Source organism: Brachycentrus maculatus, unplaced genomic scaffold (assembly GCF_059751285.1).
Source record: "Brachycentrus maculatus isolate JH-2025_06_01 unplaced genomic scaffold, ASM5975128v1 h1tg000459l, whole genome shotgun sequence".
Classification (NCBI taxonomy): Eukaryota; Metazoa; Arthropoda; class Insecta; order Trichoptera; family Brachycentridae; genus Brachycentrus; species Brachycentrus maculatus.
The window spans coordinates 733,403-755,288 of record NW_028281206.1 but is presented as its reverse complement, the minus strand read 5'-3'; the positions used below and the strand labels follow the sequence as shown (position 1 = coordinate 755,288).

General features: G+C 32.0%; 2 protein-coding genes across 5 annotated transcripts in view; one reads left to right on the top strand and one right to left on the bottom strand.

Moving 5' to 3' along the window:
- Uck (Uridine-cytidine kinase) overlaps positions 1–19,288 on the bottom strand; it is a 332,661-nt gene extending 313,373 nt beyond the window's left edge. For 2 of the 4 annotated variants that reach the window (XR_015838657.1, XM_088271775.1), the window contains exons 1-5: positions 19,069–19,288; positions 16,033–16,289; positions 14,723–14,868; positions 13,885–13,982; positions 12,240–12,288 (exon numbers count right to left, since the gene is read on the bottom strand). Coding sequence is in view for 3 of the 4 variants with exons in the window: in XM_088271775.1 (XP_088127901.1) it covers positions 12,240–12,288; positions 13,885–13,982; positions 14,723–14,868; positions 16,033–16,289; positions 19,069–19,197 (679 nt within the window). In the remaining variant the exon portion in view is untranslated. Of the gene's footprint in view, positions 1–4,706; positions 6,925–12,239; positions 12,289–13,884; positions 13,983–14,722; positions 14,869–16,032; positions 16,290–19,068 lie in introns of those variants that run through there. The other 2 variants (XM_088271776.1, XM_088271777.1) reach the window with 2 other exon arrangements.
- Positions 19,289–19,913: 625 nt separating this feature from the next.
- On the top strand, positions 19,914–21,548 carry LOC148302347 (uncharacterized). The gene has a single exon (XM_088271770.1). It carries the CDS (start codon positions 20,195–20,197, stop codon positions 21,368–21,370), a length of 1,176 nt encoding a protein of 391 aa, XP_088127896.1. The 5' UTR covers positions 19,914–20,194; the 3' UTR covers positions 21,371–21,548.
- The last annotated feature ends 338 nt before the right edge of the window (positions 21,549–21,886 follow it).

The window sequence follows — 21,886 nt, the reverse complement described above, 5'->3', positions numbered from 1 at the left end:
TATAATAAAAACATTTATAAAATTAACTTAATGCTGACAAAATTTAATTAAAAAAAAATAATAGGAAGGGTACTGTAAGACTCTGATATATGACTGATAAAAAATTACATGCAATTTCCACTTATTAATGTTTATTGTGTTTGTGTGCTACAAAAGCTATTACATCACATATCACTCGCTCCTTTCAATAACGTCATATATCAAAAATTGTCAATTTTCAGTTGTGCATGTTATCAGAATGCTCAGAAAATGTATTATCCCAGCAAAAGCGGCACCAATATTATAATATATAAAACAATATTACAATATTCATATTACCCGCTACAGGGGAGAAAGTGTTGTTTTCGCATTATGAAAAAAAGGTATTGTTTAATTATTTTTTTAAATAGCCTAAATATTTTTCAAATGGAGAAACAACCTTCAGGTTTTACCTAAAAAGATCTGTTGCATTGTAAAAAGTTCAATAAGTGGCTTGAAATTTATTTTTAATACATTTGATTATATTCTTAAACTTTAAAAATGATCTCCTGAAAAATCAAGTTTTTTGATACATGACGTTGTTGAAAGAAGTGAGCGATGTGTAGCAAATGGGTGATATTTATCTACACAACTCTTTTGAAAATAAAGATATTTAAAAATGCTATTAAAATTCAACAGTAAATTTCAAATTGTTTCATCGTACTTAGAGCAAAGAATATATTCAATCAATAGAGTACAATAAAAGCACATAAATTTGAAGAAGAATAATAATAATCAATAATTCAATCACTAATTCAAATTTGAAAAAATTAAAACAACAATTTTAAAAAGTCCAATAATTTTCTACAACACAAAATGTTTGACAATTTAAAAGATATATATTTATTTAAGGCAAAACTCAAAATGAAATTTGGAAAAGAGGAAAAAAATATTAATTGCTTTTAAAAACATTGGTGTGTGTGTCATATACATATCAATCCACATACTTGAAAAGATAATAAATTATATGAAACTGATAATGTTAAATTATGAAACAGGATTCTATAAAAAACATAAAAATACATTTGTGTATTATTTTAAATATCAGCCTGATTGGAATTTTGAGATTTTTTGTAGTTTACTCATTGGATATAAATTATAAATTTATATATATATATATATATATATATATATATATATATATATATATATATATACACACATATATTTATATATATATATATATATATATATATATATATATATATATATATATATATATATATATATATATATCCTAATAATAAATTACACTAATAGTTACAAGCAAAGCCCAGTTCATATACATTTTTTTTTGACTTCATACCATAAACAAACTATAGAGACTTCCATCTAGAAGTTCTTCATACATTTTTATTTGTTTGCATCATATCACAAATTTCATTTATTTTGTTAATAAGTTACAATACACAATACAACATTTTAATCAATATTTTGATGGGATTACGTAATTGTGAGATTTTGGACAGGAAAAAATATATTCTTAGACTGGTATTTTTCAAAGAAATATTGGAAATTTATATATGTACATAGCCAAATCATAATTTTGTCCATATTAGGATTTTATTTCGTAGTACATATTATAATAGACCAATCACTCAACTTGATTTCATATAAATGTGATAATGCAGGGTAAAGAACTATATTCATTTACATATAAGAAGAAAAAATGTGCGAGTAAGCGTGTGCATAAATAGATGATTTATTTAAAAATCTATTGTAATTAATAATTTTGTCACATTTTTATATGAAAAAAGGTTGAATGAAATGTCTCGATTTTTATTTTTGTTTATTTATTCAGAAAAATATTTATTCATACAAATCATTACATATATTAATTAGAAATATAAAAAAAGTACATCATTTGGATTGACAAATTAAAATATGTGCATTTTTGTATACCTAGTAATCAAATCATGATAAATCATTCATGTTGATAAAAAAATCATATTCTTAGTGGAATTTTTTTCCATAGATAAAATAAATGTAAATAAACTTGTTTTCTCTATGTAACCAATGCCTTCTAGATAATAGATACAGTACCATGCTGCAAATAGGTTTACGAAATCTGTTACAATCTCGCATATGTTCTAAACTCAATATACTGTGAATAGGTAATATATTATGAAACATTTATTAAAATGTTTATAATTAAATCACTTAGTTTGATAAAAACCATACATTGTGCAGATATTATTTTATTAACTTAAAAGGTTTACTGCGCCAAATAGGGACATTTTGTACATATACATATATTTACATAAAAGGCACTGCACTGTAACAGACGTTGCGCTTAGATAAAATTCTTCAAAAGAACATGCCTATACTCTAATATTTTTCTATGCTATAATTATTTCATTCCATGACAAGCTTATCTGCGAAGGCGGTCAGAATAGGAAATATCTTCTTTTTATACATCAATGCATCACCAATACGAACAGATCTCCGCCAATTCTACAAATAAATTTGTCACGGCATACAGAAACGTGTTTCTCACAAGCTAAAATAGCGGAGACAACGTTTAAAAATGGAAGTCAGCTTTGTCAAGTCTACAACTAATACTCTAGTATTAGACCAAGCAATATAAGGCTATCCAATTTAAAACAAACATAGCAGAGGTTTTTAAGAAAACAATAAAACCACAATGTTTTCATTATTTTCTTTAATGAATATATTTTATTATATTTATTATTACGGTACATTTTTCAATGGATCTCTATTTAAAAAAAGGATTTTTTTTATTCAGTATTGGAAAAAGAATTTTTTTTAGTAGACTGTTCATACTAAAATTGTTTTTGTTACCCCTTTTAAAATTGAACAAAGTGAAACTTGAGTTCGAAAATTGCATGTGGAATGTTTGAACAAAAGGAACGAAAAATTAAGAAAATTAAGAAAAAAAAAACAAATTTATATAATAAAATTAAACAAAAATATTTTTTTGGAAACTTAATTTTATCAGTTAAAAAAAAATATATATTTTTAAGCTAGAAATGAAACAATTATACACAAATAATCAAGCAGAAAACTTAATTTAGATGATAAAAAAATTAGGAAATTTGAATCAAATTTTAAAATGTAAATTTGCAGGTATTTTGCCTGATTTACAAAATTGATTATTTTCTATGTTATAAAAATTCATCACATTGAATAAAGATTAGAATCAATCAAAGAGGTTGCTAACCTCACAAAATAAGTACATATTTAAAGAATAACGTATTACAGTGCGATATGACTATAGGATATTGCGCTAATTAGTCAAAACAAGACAGGGATACTAAGATTTGGATTATTTAATAAAACTATGCCACTAATGGTTTTTAAAGAAAATTATAAATAAGAAAAAAAAATTGTTTGTTTCAATGGCGTCCCTAGTCAAACTTTAAAATTAACACATTGACTGCCAAATTAGAAAAAAAACGATCCATGGGGCCACAACTGTAAACTGACTGCATATAATGTGAAGGTTTTTTTTTTTTAATGTTTTTTCATAAAACACGAAGCAATAAGAATTTAATGATAATCCGTCCAGGGGCCACGCAGAAAGTGCATACATTTACATTACATGACAAATGTGAAAGGTATCCAATTCACAGAACATAAAATCCAATCCATAATTGGAGTTATATTTAACTCAAGCAACCTCTGAATCCAGCGAGAATTAAATATAACTCACATGACGTTCAACGTGTTAGGTCTGATATTGAGATAAACCAAAAAAGCCCCAAAACTGCTTAAATTTTCTCCTGGTTTTAAAGGCAACTTCTAAATTTGCTAATACAAGTTTAGCAATATGAAACTCTAGAAGTACTAACTCTTAAGATTAACAAACAATCAACTGACAAAACAGCCATCCCTCAATATTAATGGGGTCTTAAAAAAATTTCGGAAATATTGAAATAGCCAATATCGAGACAACTCTATACCAACGATTCCCTCTTATGTATACATGGAATGCAAGAATTTTAAAAGCATTACTAAATAAATTTTCTTTGTATTGTAGACATTTTCAACAAAATTCAATTATCATTGAAAGAAACAATTTTAATATTATTTATTATATCGGACACTGGATTCACCCCAGGGATGAGATGTCATTTGTAATTGACATCTCATCCATAGGGTACTTAACACGTGTGATCATTATTATAATACAATACTTAAACTCATTCAATTTAAATTTATTTTGTCAAAAAAAAATTATATAAAATTATGGTTTTCGACCCCTGCCTTGTTGTGTACATAAGAATTTTGTCTAGCCTCACACCAGTCTGATGACGTCGGTTACGATGAAACCCGGTTGCTAGTCAAATAAAATTCATGTCGTAAAAACTACATAGTTTTATTTTATTCTATCACAAAAAGTGCAAATGATACACAAGATAAATGTGGAAACCCAAAAAAAACATTTTAATTTTCTTTAAAATAAATTAGATTCAATGTAACATAATGGATAGTAAGTTCAAGAATTTCATAACTTAAAGAGTTTTTTTTGCGTATACATAACGACTGAACAGACAAATTTTTATCTATATAACATCAAAATTGCCTGGTATAATATTACATGACTAAGACATATTTTCATATCACTTTAAATGCTTCGATATATTTTTTACAACCTACAACTTCGATATCCTGGCGGAAGTTCTCTATTACATAATTATAATATACAATATCAGGATCATTCAAAATTTATTTTTCCCATAAAAAAATTAAAATTTGGTGTTGTTAATTAAAAAATGGACATCTACCACAACTTTGAAAAAAATCAACTCCCTTTGATGAGGCATTGACATTCATGATCTACTGTTTGGTGAAGCTCATTAAAGAAAGTGTATATGTAAAAAAAAACATATTGTGCAAGGAATGCTTTACAATTAAATAAAAGATATTTGACCAAGTAAAACCGAGTATTCCAATAGAATCAAACTCAGCATTAAGTTTAATCTTATGCACTAGACATTTCGTACTCATATTGTAAACATTTCAAGCCTAAAACACAATCTGGAAAACGCATTGTAGTAAAATATACCAAAAGCATGTGGAATAATGCAGCATGGTTTTATCACCGGTGCATTAATATAGTAAGCAGTGCAATTCTTATTTGAATTAATGTTTCCTACTGTCATTTTGTGATGGAATTCATTTGTTTTATTTAGCGCACAATTCTAAACAATAATACTTGGTTGACATGTTTAAAACAGTATTTAAAAAAAAAAATATTTTTAACATAAATTTTCCCTTTATTTTGATTTAGAAAATTACCCTTTAGTTCAAAATTTCTTAAGGTTGAAGAAGAACCATAGAGAAATAACCTAATTGAAAATCGGATCGCACATATCCTTCAGTGCTTCTTCTGTCATACATAATTTTTTCAGAAGATTTCAGAGTTTAAATAGTAAAATGAGAATCAAAAAGTAAACAAACTAAATATTTATAGTAAATTATTGATGGAACAAAAAGGTTGTTTAAAAAAGAAATACAAAATCGGATAATTAAAAAAAAACATTGTTTTTAAACTGTTACTTTTGTTAAAATCAAAAGAACTGTCATTTTTCCACACCTGCTTGATACACTTCCACATTGTTATTTGTTTTTAAGATATTATGTGGTACTGTTGAAACGAGACATTGTTTCTCTATTGAGCCCTAAATTCTAAGTAAGCTTCGTACGTAAGTCACCAAGCTCAGTTGGTGAAGGAATATATAGATCCTAATAACATTCGGGAGATGACGGGTTTTGCTTGAGATCATCTTGGTACCCGGATTGAAATAGACATTAAATCCCTTAAACCGTCCCCTGGGAGAATCTCATCCCAGGACTTCGAATACACACCCAACTCAAGATGCTAGATGATATAACATTTAGCAATTCAATTTATTTTCAAACGGAATTTCCCTGATGATAATGTCGTAATTTGGCCGTAACGTCAGCTAAAGTATCGACACACAAAGGCATAACATCCTAAAAACAAGTAACAATATAAACAGCCGTTAAAATCAAAGAAATTTGAACGCGTCCACTTATTCACATACTCGATCTGATCAGTGGGCGAAAATGTGCATTGGTCAAATATATGATAAAGCATTCTTATTTTTAGCTGTGCAATAATGTTAATAAATTTATGCATTAAATGTTCAATCAAACACTGATTTTTTGAGTCTACTAAGTTGTATTTTATTGTATCAATTTTGTGACAATTGTTTCAGCTAGTCATGTGATTTTCAAACGAATGTTCCTTTTTTTGAATGTTTACATTCGTTTGAAAATGCTATGACTAGGCGAAACAATTGTCACGAAAATGATTTTTATGTGTTATTTAAAACAATAAAATACAACTAAGTAGACTTACGAAAACAAACAGTGTTTGATTTAACATTTGATACGTAAATTAAAATGGAGTTCTACAAATTAAACGCCAAATCTATAAAACATCGATACAATGAGATGCTACAAAAAAACCTATGAATTATCTTGATTTTCGCCTTCAACTGCGACAAAGGTCGATTTGTACAAATTGTTGAGCCTGATTTGCAGTATTTAAAAGAATTCTTATTTTTAACTGTGCAATAATGTAAATATATATCGATACAATGAGACGCTACAAAAAACCTATGAACCATCTCGATTTTCGCCTTTAGCTGGCGACAAAGGTTGATTTGTACAGATTGTTGAGCCTGATTTTGCCTACGGTTGAGAGAACACAGCGTCCTTATTGAGAAGGGATCGGACAGCCGGAGGGTCAGGTTAGGTGTCCGGGGGGCCGCTAGCGGGGCGGGGCCCGCCGCTATCGGCTGGGCGTGTCCTCGGAGCCGGCGGAGGGGCGGCGCGCGGGGGCGCCGGGCAGCGCGCCGGGGCTCTTCTGCTGCATGATGTCCGCGATGTGGTGCACGATTAGGTCAATAGCGACTGCAACAAGCAACCAGGCGGGGTTTGGCTAGGTTTGGCACCCAATTGGGACACGGGAATGTGTCAGCGCATGTTCATGTGGTTATATTTTCACGATCTCTCCCTTCGACCGCCGTCTTGATACTGATCATTATTGTTTCTAGTCCAAAGGCCCCCTGGAGACGTTTGATAAAGTTGACAATTTGGATGTAATTGTCATTTTATTGATTAATAAATGGATGAATTTAACAAAATTGTCATTTTATTGAATAATAAATGGACAATTTTGACGAAATTTTCATTTTATAGATTAACACACTTCGGCCGGAGAGATATTTCTACCCGTTGGGTCGATTGATGCTTAACCTGTTAACCGAGCGGGTTGATAAATACGTCAAACTTAAACAATATCGGGTGCGGGTAGGACATATGAATACGTCCTTGAAATGTTATATTTCAAGGACAATTCCTGGAATGGGCGGGACCTATATTTTTCAACAACAAAGGTAATCAGTCATCCATACATGCCTCGACATGAATTCTTTTCTTTTTGTTTCTAATTTTGTGTCTTCCTTTGTGAATTATACATAAATAAATGAAAAAATATATATTTCATAGTCTTATTAAATTAAATTTATTAAATTTATTTTAAGCATAAATAATATTACGTCCACCAGGCGTGACGTACTGACACGGTCCTAGTGAAAGAGTTGTATGTTGCGTAGTTAAGAAGTGAACTCCTCGGTTAACAGGTTAAGGATGGGAAGGGTATTTTTACTGCGCCGGCCTCATTTCAAAGGCAGAAAAGAAGGAATTATCCAATGTTCTTAAATGAATATTATAAGCCAATCGATTTGTTAAGATTTATGTCTTAACTATATGTAAATAAATATCAAATCCTATCCGAAATGTGTTGATAAATGTTAAATTTAAACAAAATTGTCATTTTATAGATGAATAAATGGACAATTTTACCTAGTTGTCATATTATCAATTGATAAATGAACAATTTTATTGCCCGTCTCCGAGGCGCTACAGACACCGTTCATTAGTGAGTATACTGATTTATTTATACTGACATTTCTTGGTGGAACTGCATTTTATACAACAAAACAACCATAATTTTTTTCCCACTATTAGTATATTTTACCAGTGACTATATTTCAAACCCGAAGGTAAGGACGAAACCCAGTCACTGGTCAAATGAAATAAAAGTGAAAAAAACTATCTAGTTGCTGTTTTATTATATATCTTTACACATAATGATAAGGGGCAACTTTTTAATTCATTAACGCGACTGATAATATACGGGTAAAACTTCTTCCCTTGCAGATTATTCGTTAGTAAGGCGTAACGACCCATAAATTTGTTGATATTTTTCACTTAATCTCTCCATACATTTCTTGATGTGATAAGGGTATTATGAGGATGTAAAAAATAATATTTGTGTATGATGACCCAACTATTACACATCACATCATAAATGAACAAGAATATGTAAGACAGGGCTTACGACCCCTTATAGGCTGGTTTAAGGATTTGGATGTGATGTCAATGACCATAGCCATACTAAAGTCGAGCGAATTGTTGATCAGCACAGCTTATGTATTTGGCTTCTAACCCTTTTCTGCACCCAATGGTGCATAAGGCAGTGTATCATATGGAAGCAGTGTTTGGCAGTCATTTTGTGATAATATCTATCTGTTTTTAATTTAAGATGGTAAATACCAGTATATCCATGCATTCCGAAATGCGTCAACTAAAATAATTACTTAAAATATTAACTATCTTGGTTACATTTCTTCGTTACACTTCGTTACGAATTTACATTTCTTAAATATGTTAAAAGTGCGTTCGATGGCAATGCGGCCCTAACGGACGGACGAGCTAGATGTACCAGTTGCGACAAAGTTGACCAGGCAATCTGACGTTATACCCAAAAGAGAGTAAACCTATGACTAAAATTTTATTGTTTTATCCAAGAATAAACAATGTATCGTATAATATCACAGCAAAGAGCCATTGCGGTAGTATTTTACGAAAATATGCCCTATAAGTTAACCAAAATAATTATGATTATCATTAATATAAATATTTCTTCCTAACTAACTAACTAACCACTATGCCGGTTCACCGCAAGAATAGGCAGAGAGAATAGAATGCCACACCAATCTGTCTTTGCAAACATTCTTCGCCTCTTCTACTTTCATGCACCTCCTTATACATACCCGCCGATTATTCCTAACCTGCCACAGTAAAGTATTTGAAATACTTAATGCCAAGTTTTCCTCAGTTTTTATGTGCTACATATACCTCATTTGTCACATGTCCAAATTATTTCAACACCTTTCTTAATTTTATCAATGATATTTATCTCAGCCTTGCATTGTTTACTTATTTCACCGTTCAAACATCTATCATACGCATAAATATGACAGGAAAAAATGTATTTTTTTTTAAAAACAGTTTTTTTAGTATGTCATGTGTTGAACATATCAGCAACACATGCAATACAAAACATTGCTCATGGCAGACAGCGTGCTACTTGACAGCTGCTGTCACTTTTTTATTATTTTCGAAAAACTTGTTGTTTATTAGATTTTTATTATATCAAATGTTTCACAAGCATTGTGAAATTAAACATATTAGAAATATGTGCTAAATATTTGCTTTCTTTGCCATTTAGCCAGACTTAGCCGAAGCAATGTAAGGCCAGGTACAGAAAAAAGTTGGAAATTACAAAATTAAAAACCCGTTGCAATAACGAAGATGTACAGCAGACATTTTGAAGAATAATAAAATATTTTAATGTTATTATTTAGTTAAACATAATATTGAAGATACAAAGTAGACAATAGTACATCCAAAACATTTTAAAGCGTTTCTCGTCAAAGGAGAAACAAATAGTGATTTTTTTTCGCTGCCAGTTAGGAAAGGAATATAAAATTACTATTACATAATATCACTGCAGTGAGAAATTCGTAGATTGATTGATCATCTGTCTTTTTTATCAAAAACTTGATATTTTGGATTTACAATCAGCTCACTCATTTCAATAACGTCATATATCAAAAATCGTCAGTTTACAGTTGTGCATGCTTTCGGCATGTACAGAAAATGTACTGTATCCCAGCAAAAGCGGCATATTTTTAACTTAATATTTACCCCCTACAGGGCAGAAAGTGTTGTTTTTGGCATTTTGAAGAAAAGGTATTGTTTTATTATTTTTTTAAATATCCTAAATATTTTTCAAATGGATAAAAAAACATTCAGGTTTTATCTCAAAAGATCTGTTGTAAAGTAAAAAGTTCAATAAGTGGCTTGATATTTATTTTTAATATATTTTATTATTTTTTTAAACTTTAAAAATGATCTCATGAAAAATCAAGTTTTTTGATAGATGACGTTGTTGATAGGAGTGAGCGAATTGTCTAACCCGTACCTCGGCTTTCCAAATTTAAAACACAGTAAGGGACATTTTTTTTGTATTAGGTTTTTTTTGCATTTATGGACTAAGTAGACTCTACTTAGTCCAAAAATGCAAAAAAAACCTACTACAAAAAAAATGTCCCTTACTGTGTTTTAAATTTGGACAGCCGACCTGATACATCGTATATATTAATAATTATATATTTAGAGAGAGAGAAATATTTGCTTTTATTATAAGAGTCCGTGACAATAACCACAGGACCACAATTCCAACACCGCCGAAAACAAACACAGCCGAAAAATCAGAGAGTCAGTTCCAAAAAGAATGTTTGCTTGTCAAGTCAACTAACAACGTTTAGAGAAAATTCTCATTGCAAATATTCCACTTCTAACCCTCATCCTCACCCAATGGTGCACTGCGCACTGCATTAAATATGATCTTAATTAGTAATTGCGTAAAATCAAAGTGATCAGTCTTGCCCTTCAGGTACCAGTCCACAAATTACCCAGACGAGAGCCGACCTTACGGAAATGATATTGAACTAATCGAACGCGCCGTATAATAAAAGTAAGTAGTATTAATTCAGGACCTTGCCAGGACACTGCAGACTGAGGAAACACATGACAAAAATTGGACTACATGACTCCCCAGTATGCAGATTTTGTATGGAGGATAACGAAACGCCAATCCACATTCTCTATAATTATGACGCACTCGCTCGCAAACGAAGTCACATCCTTGGAGGACCACTACTGGACTCTGAGAAGGTGAAGCTCCTACCACCAAGACAGGTTGCGAATTACATGACACATGAAGGTCTTGAGAGTGAGCTGTGATACAGAGGGAGGTCACAATAGACCTAACGTGGTCGCAGTGACATAAGGGATGCAAGATCCTTTACCTCACAAAAAAAAATTAATTCACTAAAAGGCCCATTTTAAACGCATCTAATTGTGTGGAAACAGAACCGTAACGTTGCACCTTTCCACACTTGTGTCAACTTTCCAGGGGCTTTTTGCTTGGACAATCCTCAAACTCGGTCATTAAAAATTGCACAATTGACACAATAATAGACGAAATATGGAGACAAAAAATAAATCATTCGAAAAATAAGATTTACAGCCTGAATTTTAAAAACAAAGCATTCAGTCAATTCTAAATTTAATTCTAATTTGTGACAAATTAGAATTATTCATATAATTTATATTTGAAGCACTAACTTTGTGATTTTTACCATTTTATAATTAAAATGTAACTTTGTTTTAAAATCACTATAAATATTTTATTTTAACTTAATTATAATGTCTACTTTGCCAATCACCTAATAGAAAATAATAATTCATTTGATAAAAATAAAGGTCTAAATATATTACACACACATGCAATAGAGGACTTAAATTAGATTACTTAGAAATATTAGAAATTAAAAAGGCAATTAATAATAATTTACAGTTAATAAATAAACAAGTAAATGATTTTTCTAAAAGTCTGTTATTAAATATGTTTCCAATCACTCATCATCCTTGATCCCTATCGACTGTGACTGCCAATCAACATTAAAAAAAAATAAAGCCACTTGAGATCTACCCAAGCTCCTGTGCCTAGCCGTCAAAATATTTTGAATTTTATTAAGTAGATAGTGTTTTAGTATTAATCAGTCTGATAAAGAAGCGGTTAGCTTCGAAACCGGTAGACATTATAAATAAACTTAAAACTATACTAAAATATTTATTGTGATTTTAAAACAAAGTTACATTTGAATTATAGAATTATTCATTTACAAACGAGATTTAAGTGTGAAAAAATGTGGTAGGGTGTAGAATAAATACTGAATATGTTATCTAAAGTTTACGTAATACATCAAATACTAATTTATACAAATAAACTGAAAAAAATGTCAACTCACCGATATTGTCTGCTCCCCTCGGTATTATCACATCCGCAAACTTCTTTGTCTGCAAAAAAATATGTAATTTGCAAAAACATACCAACTCAATCGACACTTTTCACTATTCACTGTGACACTTTCACCACAATAATATTCAAAATTAATTTGAATATGCTTATCATTAAAAATTTAGCAAAAAACACTATTGGAAAAAAAATCACAATGTAATGCAATGCTGTCAATGTTCGATTTCAATATAATCACTATCATCACTTAACAACTTTCTTGTTTAATGGCCACACACACTTCAAAATAATTAATGTTTTATTTAAAAAGTATATATTAGGGCCCCATTGTCAGCAAGAATATCTAGTCTTGTTAGGTCTTGAAACTTTATTTTGATCAAATACGATTTGAATTAAATAATTCGCCAGAAAAATTCTATTTGGAAAAACCCTGATATGAAGATCGGCAGCAAAATAAAAATATATAAAACTTGTGTGCGACCCATCATGACATATGGGATTAAATGCAGAGCGGACACCATAATAACAAAAATGCTCTAAGGGCGTTTGTGCACTAAACGGAATTACACGGAATTTTACCATCAGGCGCGTCAGTTAGCATATAAAACGGATGATTGGCTTGTGCTTTTGTCCATCTTTCTTCAGATCGGTGCTCTAGATCAGTGCGTGAACATGTTGCGCGTAAATTCAATCACGCTAAACTGTCGAAGTTGGTTTAATTTTTCAAAACTGGACTGCCGGACGATAAAATTCCGTGTAATGCACAAACATCCTAAGAGTGTAAGAAATGAAGATGCTAAGGAGCATATACTGGCAAGAGTCTACAAAATAGAATAAGGAACACCAGGATAAGAGAAATATGAGAGAGCGAAGATTACTCCGACACTGTAGCGCGAGTGGTATGTTTGCTTTAGACACCTATTCACTGGGATGGGCTAATAAGGAATAGAGTGGCAGGCTTCCAGAAGAGGTTGATGAAGAGCTCCAACCTCATCATGAACTGCTCGTGGAGAATCGCAACACTGGAGCGCAGTGTTGCAATTGCCAGCGAGCCGATTTTACATCATCACTCCAGTATTATTTATTAATTATTAACTATGCAAAACACGTGTTCGACCAATAGACACTTATGGGATTGAGGCAAGAGCAGATACTTCTAGAACAAAATCTCGACTTTGAACCTCCGACATGAAGACTCTCTGATCCATAGCCGGAAGCACATTGCGAGACCGAGTAAGAAATACCGACATCCGGAAATGTGTAAGACGGAGGATATCGTGAGATGGGGACGACAATGAAGGCGATACTGGAATGATCATGTAAACAGAATGTCAGATGACAGACTTCCACGTATCGCCCTTCAAGAAATCCCTGAAGGACACAGACCCCCAGGCAGACCTCCAAAAAGGTGGAAAGATAGCTGGGAGTCAACATCCCGAGAGATACAAGCGGAGGCACAAACAGATCCTTAGGATCTAGAAAAAGAAGAAGAAGAATTATGCTTAGTTATTCATTTCTGTTTTTATTTTAAAATATTGTGGTGTTGTACACAAAATAAGGGTGACTTAGTGTTACACTCATCGCTTGGTCAAGCCTGAATAAAATTATTAGTATTAGTAGTAATAATTTTCACTTACTGGCGAGCAGAATTCCTCAAAGGCGGGTTTCACAAAGTTCATGTACTGGTTGAGGACTTGTTCCAGATCTCTTCCTCTTTCAATTATATCCCGGGGAACTGCGGAAAAACATTAATTTTTACAAATCCGACTAAAGATAAAGGGATAATCGTAGGATTTAAAATTTTTAAGATTCAATGTATTGTCATACCAAATTCATCCCAAGTCCGAAATAATAATAAAAAAACATGAAATGGAGTGAATGGTAGACGTAAAATATTTTTGCAAAAAAAAACAGTCAAATTGTGTACAGTAGAACGGGGCTACTTGAACTTGGATGTGTTACTTGAGCCCAGTACAAATTTTTTTTTATCTGTATTTGGTCTACAATAATGAATGTATAAGTGTCACCCGTCAGGGAAACAATGAATCATGTCGATACGTTCTTTATTGTAGACCAAATACAGATCTAAATAAAAAACATATACTGGGCTCAAGTAACACATCAAAGTTTAAGTAGCTCCGTTCTACGGTATACATATATTTTTTAATAATCGCAGAACTAAAAACCATAAATTACTATATATTCTTAAAGATTGCTAGGTATTGGGACAATTTCATATAGCTAGGTGTTTATTAACCGTCCTACTTTTGGGTTATTATATCAAAAAGTACTTTAAAAAATTCTGTTTTTTTTTTCATAACTTCATCGAGTTGAGACGGCTTTATAATTTAAAGGTACTGAAAATTTACAATCGCTTCCCTGCAAAGTGGTGTTTTTTCAGATTCGACTTTATTTCTAGTAGCTCAAAAAATATCTGTACATGCAAGATATTTTAATATCTAAAATAATAATTACCTCTCCTGGCAAGTCGAGTGTCGGAGTCAGTGTCAACGAACAGCTTCATGTGGAACAGTTCCCTTATCTTGGGGAAATAGAACACCAGGATGCCCTCAAACAGCACCACGTCGGCAGGGTATATTGTGGTGCACTGGTCAGGTACTCTGAAAAGTTAAGACTCGTTATTTTCATATTATTTTTTGACACCTCATCAAAGATAAAGAAGAATATGGAAGTCTGGGCATTTATGGGGCTGACGACCGTCAAAAGCTGGTTTAAGTGATCACTTTACACACGTGTACACCAATTCTACCCATTATTGACAACCACAATACTCAAATTCTTGGAAGTTCTATATATATGAACCAATTTAGAAACCTTGTTTTTGAATCACTAGAACTTCACTAGAGACATCTATTGGTGAGATATTACATGTTTTAGATTTTACAATGTGTTTTTATATAAAACTATTTTTTATTAACAGCTCGTTCCTTGATCCCCAGCAAATCTTGGTGTTGAGTTACCTTCTCCTTCTTGGTGTATTTTTTTACCCATTATTGACAACCACACTACTCATGAACCAATTCAGAAACATTGTTGAAATTGGCGAGATGAAAAGAAGCTTCTTATTGAGCAGAACATACGCTCTTGCTGCATATGTTAGTGAAATTTATAATTATTTAGCGGCATTTTGTTACAATTTATTGTGCCACGTCGCGGTGACATCACGTCGCGTGATTGATTAAAGTTTAGGCAGAATTAGGTTGAGTACTTTGTATATTAAAAGCATTGTTAACTTTGTGGTATGGTAACATAACACTCTCCTTATCATTCATCATTCACTTTGTGTAATATCACTTTAAAAAACACTAATTCATGACTACCGGTTTCGGAATAATCATTCCATCATCAGGTCATTCAAATAAAATTATTCGGTCTGACATTTGTACAAAAATAGAATTTTGAAAGAGAGAAAGAAGACAAATGAATCAAAATGGGAAAAATTTTAAAAGTGGACTCAAAGTTAAAAATATTCCCGTTGTGATTCATTTGTCTTGTTACTCTCTTTCAAAATTTTATTTTTATACAAATGTTAGACCATATAATTTTATTTTAATGACCTGATGATTGAATGTTTATTCCGAAACTGGTAGTCACGAATTAGTGTTTTTAAAAGTGGTATTACACAAAGTGAATGATGAATGATAAGGAGTGTTGAATACTTGGGATTTATCAGGAGTGAATCACCCTTCACACTTCATTTTTTATTTTGCACTGTCATGACGCATAATACAAAGAGTAAAGGGCAAAGTGAGAAACAAACTTACATGGAGTTCTTCCTGTAGTCGTAAACCGGTATCTCGCACTTCTTGCCGAGCAGTATGTCCTGCAGCGTGGAGAGGATGAGGTCGTTGTCGAACGCGTCCGGGTGGTCAAAGTTAAACTGCCCGCGGTCAGCCTTGAGCTTCTCGGCCGGCGTGAGCTGCCGGTAGAAGGCGTCCTGGCTCACGCAGACCACCTGCCGCTCCGTGTGGTCCATGTCCACCTGGCCCAGTTTCTCCATTATCTTCTTGCACACTGTGGACTGGACAATAACAACAATTTATTGTACTGGTCACCACATAAGAATGCCAAACTAACACTTAAGAAATCATTTGTGTTATATGCAAGCACGTAAATGTAGAAGTAACGCGTTTCAATTTGCTGCATGTCTGTTTGTATACAGTGACCATGTCTGAAGTTTTGAAGATGGGACAGGAAGGGCTTTATCTGGACAAACCAAGGAAGTTGTGTTAAATGTTTATAAAAACATTCAGAATAAACGTTATGCATTGATGGAGGTAATTATAATATGTTAATATTCATTTAATTTACAAAGTAAATATATACTTTTTAATTATATTACACATTGAGATATTCATAATTTATTTTTATTTATATGCATTTATATTTATAATAAAACTTAAACTGAATCTGCACTTATATCGTCTGCGTTTTAATATTAAACGCATCTCTCAGACTAAAAATCAGATACCGTTGTATTATTATCCTGGTGCCAATTTTCAAATAAAAAATTAGAGTTAGTTATATTAAAAATAAATTCTAATATATTTATATATTTTCACCATGGTCACCCTATGAGAGTTTGGCATTCTTAACTAGCGACAACTCTACCCTAGTGCGGTGAATTAGTCATTAGTAGGTAACTGAACAAACAACCATATCCGCAAGGTTGCACACACTGATAAACCTACCGCATGGTAGCTCTGAAAGCGGAACGCAAAGGAGTCCAATAAAATCAAACGATATAAGACATAACCATATAATGAGATCAAAAATTTCATTTTGAGAAAAATTGCAAGAAACCTGGACAGATTCTAACAAAATTAAAATGGAAATTTAATATAAAAGAGCTTATCATAAATGAATAATGGAAGTGCGTATATCTGAAATAAATCGTATCATTTAGCCGTGTCATTTTTGATTGCGTAATTAATTTACTTTCATTATTATTTTAAGAATGATTATTGTAAAATGTGCCCTTGACATGGGAAAACTCAATGAGGGCATATTCAAACCGCAATATAAAATCATTCTAAATAAAATAATTCAAAACTCCTTGAGACTGTTTTTTTTTATAGATGGGAGTTGCATTTATTATTTACAAGGTTTATAGATCATTAAGTGGATTTTTGTTTCTTCTAGCTAAAATAAATGTTTTATATAATATTTTAATTTAATTATAATATTTGAATCTGTGTTCTTGCATCAACTCATATGTAACTGCACTTCACTTGCATCAACTGATATGGAAGGCAAAGGGTCATTAAAAAGCAAGTTATTGAAAACATTTGCCAGACCAATTCCATCTACAGATAAGCCAATCACATGTAGATATTTTAACCTACATATCGCTCACTCCTTTCAACAACGTCATATGTAAAAAAATCATCAATTTTCAGTTGTGCATGTTTTCAGAATGCCCAGAAAATCTACTATATCCCAGCAAAAGCGGCATAGTTTTAACTTAATATTTACCCGCTACAGGGCAGAAAGTGTTGTTTTTGCATTTTGAAGAAAAGGTATTGTTTAATAATTTTTTTAAATATACTAAATATTTTTCAAATGGAGAAAAAACATTCAGGTTTTACCTAAAAAGGTCTGTTGCAAAGTAAAAAGCGGCTTAGTATTTATTTTTAATACATTTTAATATATTTTTAAACTTTAAAAACGATCTCCTGAAAAACCAAGTATTTTGATATATGACGTTGTTGAAAAGAGTGAGCGATATGTTCTTAGCAAGGTATTTATTAATGTCTCGACATTATGAAGGAGTTATTGAAATATATCTGTGGTGAAACGGAAGAGTGGCGCAAGTCTGTAACATATACTATAGGACTTGTGCCCCTTTTTTGTATGTCACCACAAATATGTACGATTGATTATTTTTTTGAATTTCATCCCTGAAATTGATATAAAAAATGTGTATTAGTTTTTTCTCATTTTTTGGTAAAATGGTGAATGTTACAGAGTAACCCTTCCATATTCCCATTTTGGTAAACTCTTCATATTTCGCTCACTCCTTTCAAGAACGTCATAAATCGAAATGCTTGATTTTTCAGGAGAACAATTTTAAAGTTTAAAAATATAACACAATGTATTAAAAATAAATATCAAGCCACTTATTGAACTTTTTACTGTGCAACAGATCTTTTTAGGTAAAACCTGAAGGTTTTTTCTACATTTGAAAAATATTTAATTTATTTATAAAAATAATTAAACAATACATTTTCTTCAAAATGCAAAAACAACATTTTCTGCCCTGTAGCGGGTAAATATTAAGTTAAAAATATGCCTCTTTTGCTGGGATATAGTACATTTTCTGGGCATTCTGAAAACATGCACAACTGAAAATTGACGATTTTTGATTTATGACGTTCTTGAAAGGAGTGAGCGATTTGTTTAGATATCATCACAAATAGCCAAACCTAGCCTAACCTAACATTGTGAAATAATCCTTTAGAAAAAAAATCAAAACCGTAATGAACATGTTGTTCAAAGAAAAGATTAAGCGATAAAACGGGCTGCATTATCGTAAAAATGAAACATAATATGTATTGCGGTATTCCCAGAATTTATATGCGCAGTTAACTTTTATGATAGTGGCCTGGCAGTCTTCAAGGACTTTTCGTATTGTTTGTTATTGCAGTAAATGAAAACAACAAAATAACTACCAATGAAAATTTACAAAACTGCTGAATAAATAAAGTACATATTAGCGTTTTTTAACCCTACACGTTTTGAAAATTGAGTCTATTTTTGGATATCGGCCATTTAACCTAAACGGTAAAAGATTTTCTTACCTTTCCACTGGCTGTGCCTCCTGCAACGCCTATCAAAAACGGAGTTTTTCCCTCCATTCCGTTCATTTTAACACTCATTTTCCTCTGTCCATTCGTCAATTCGAGGCCGTTAGGTGCGCGATCTGCCATTTATTATGAAAATGTGAAATTGCGTTAATCGCGAAAAATCGAAAGACGAGTTTCCCGACAGCTACCGATCAACGCCGCAAATATATAATACAGACTGTAAGCTTAAAATACACAAATCAGAATATTAAAATGCTTTGTGCTTTGCATAAGAAAGATAGCGCTATATTAAATATGTTCCATCTCTTTTTGTTATTTTGAGTTATAGATTCTTACGCTTCTGTGCAACCTTGTGTTCTTTACTTTGTTTCTTTTTATCTTTCTAAATTAGTAGCTGACAAAAGGAGATGAATATATTTTCATACCTTAGAGTACTTCATACTTAACTATCGGATTATTTTTTACTAAGCTTAGAGTACCGTTCGATCGTAAAAACACTATGCGCACCGGTAGGTATATGCGCAAATGTCAAATACGTCACATTTTGCTGAGAGGCATTAAAAAAAATAATGATACATATTTAATTTTTGTGGTAAAATATATCAAAGTAAAAATTCCAAAAGATTTCCATTTTACAATTTTCTATACATATCAGCAAATTTGTTTGCGAGATATCAAGAAATAAAATGTCAGTATTTGTATTCCCGCTGAAACGTCAAATTTCACGTAGAGAAAAAAAGTCGTTTCACAATCTAGAAGGCACTGGTAGTACGGTTGTATTGTTTAGGTAGGGTGACCTCCGAGATGAAAACCATTCTTCGTTTTCATCTATGGTTTGTTTATAAATATTTATTTATTATTCTGTGGTGTCAAATTTCTCCTTTCTTTTTTGTTGTCCGCTATACAGTAAATTTTGGTGTTTGACGTTTAGAAATTACTTTATTTATGTGCATTTGTTTCAAATTATACATATAAATATAAATCGACGAAATAAATATTATTTTCGCCCCTGATTGTGCGGTTTATGTTGACGATATTCTGACAAGACCTAGGTCAACCTTAAAGAGCGCGCGCGCAACTAACAGATTCGTCTAATAATTTCAAAACGGTATTTCGTGTAATGGATGTCTCCTGGTCGAAGAACAGCACATGCCGTATTTGCTTGAATGAGTTTGATGAACTTAACCCGCTGAATGAATTTTCGGAGTACTTTTTGGTTGTCAACTTGTTGACAGTAAACCAAGTACTTGTACAGCACACAAATCTACCTGACAAGTGTTGCAACGCATGTTTGCAGGATTTAAAAGCTTCTCACGATTTCAAAGTAAAGTGTGATCATTCTAACGATATCCTGATAAAATATTATGATAAACTTCCAACTCTGTTAGTAAGTCTGGAATTAACCGCACAAGAAGAAAAGGGGACTGAAATAAAAGATGAACTTATCGAGGGAACTAGTATTTTAGATGGTTGTGAACCTATAATTGATTACAAGAAGTATCTTGGTGGAGATTACGAGTATGACATTTTGAATTTCAAATCCCCTTATGGACCGATAAGCATAGCTAACGAGATCTCGACAAATAAAGTAGTTGATGTCATTTTGGAAACTAAACTAAAAACTTTGAGTGTAGCTGAAGGTGTTTTCAAAAAACCTTTCGCTGTCCAAATAAAAAGAAACATATCGGACGATATTCTTAATATTTGTAAAATTTGCGATTTCATTGCCCCGTACCCCTCAGCTTTAAGCAGGCACTTAAAAAGTCACACTGTAAGGAGAGTGTATTCGTGTGAAGCGTGTTTAAAAACATTTTCAAATGTATCGACACTGGATAAGCACAAATCTTTGCATGCTGACAACCCCCAGTATACTTGCGATATCTGTGGAAATAATTTCACTTTTCGAAACAGTTTTCTCAAACACCTGGCGACACACACTGAGGAAAAATTTGAATGTGGAACATGCAAGAAAAATTTCACCTCTAAATCCACTTTGGACAACCATGCTAGGAGACATGTCAAGGAGGGCCGGTATGTCTGTGATATTTGCGGCACAAAGAGAATTTCAAAATACAATTTAGATATTCACAAACGTGTGCATTCCGGGCACCAGAATTTCCTTTGCATGCATTGCAGCTACCAGACCGTGAGCAGAGCGGGTCTCAAAATACATGAAAGAATACACAGCGGAGAGAAACCTTTTGTATGTACTGAGTGTAGAGAAAGATTTATTTCTGGACTTCAAATGAAAAGACACCTGATCAAAAAGCATAGAATAAAAACAAAATATCATTGACTTGTTTTGATTTAATAGAATAGATTTACTTGTTATAATTAATTTAATGAAACCCACCATCAATTTATTTTTAAGAAATATTTGTACAAATACAAGTTTTATTTACACCCTTTTCACAATCATTTATATAATACAATTATACAATAAACTTTAGATAATAAACAACAGTTTTAGAGCATCATTTTGTTTTATTGATAAACGATTGCAGAAAAATAATATATGAGAGTTACAACTTAAAACATTTGATGGGATAATTGAGAAAATTTAAAATGAGATGGTTTGAAGCGAATGGATGCCAAGGGAATGTAAATGTAAGAGTAAATATTTGGCAAATAAGTATGTAGAAACAGGATGATGATGGCTAAGAAAGACTTGGACTTCACTCTGTGGCGTGCCATCTCCTTAGCTTCCTCCCAGGTCAGTCCGACATCTCGAAGTTCCTCTGAGTATAGTCGGTGACGCCACGTCAGCGGCCTTCCGGGGCGCCGGAGTCCTCGGGATTAGCAGAAGAGACAT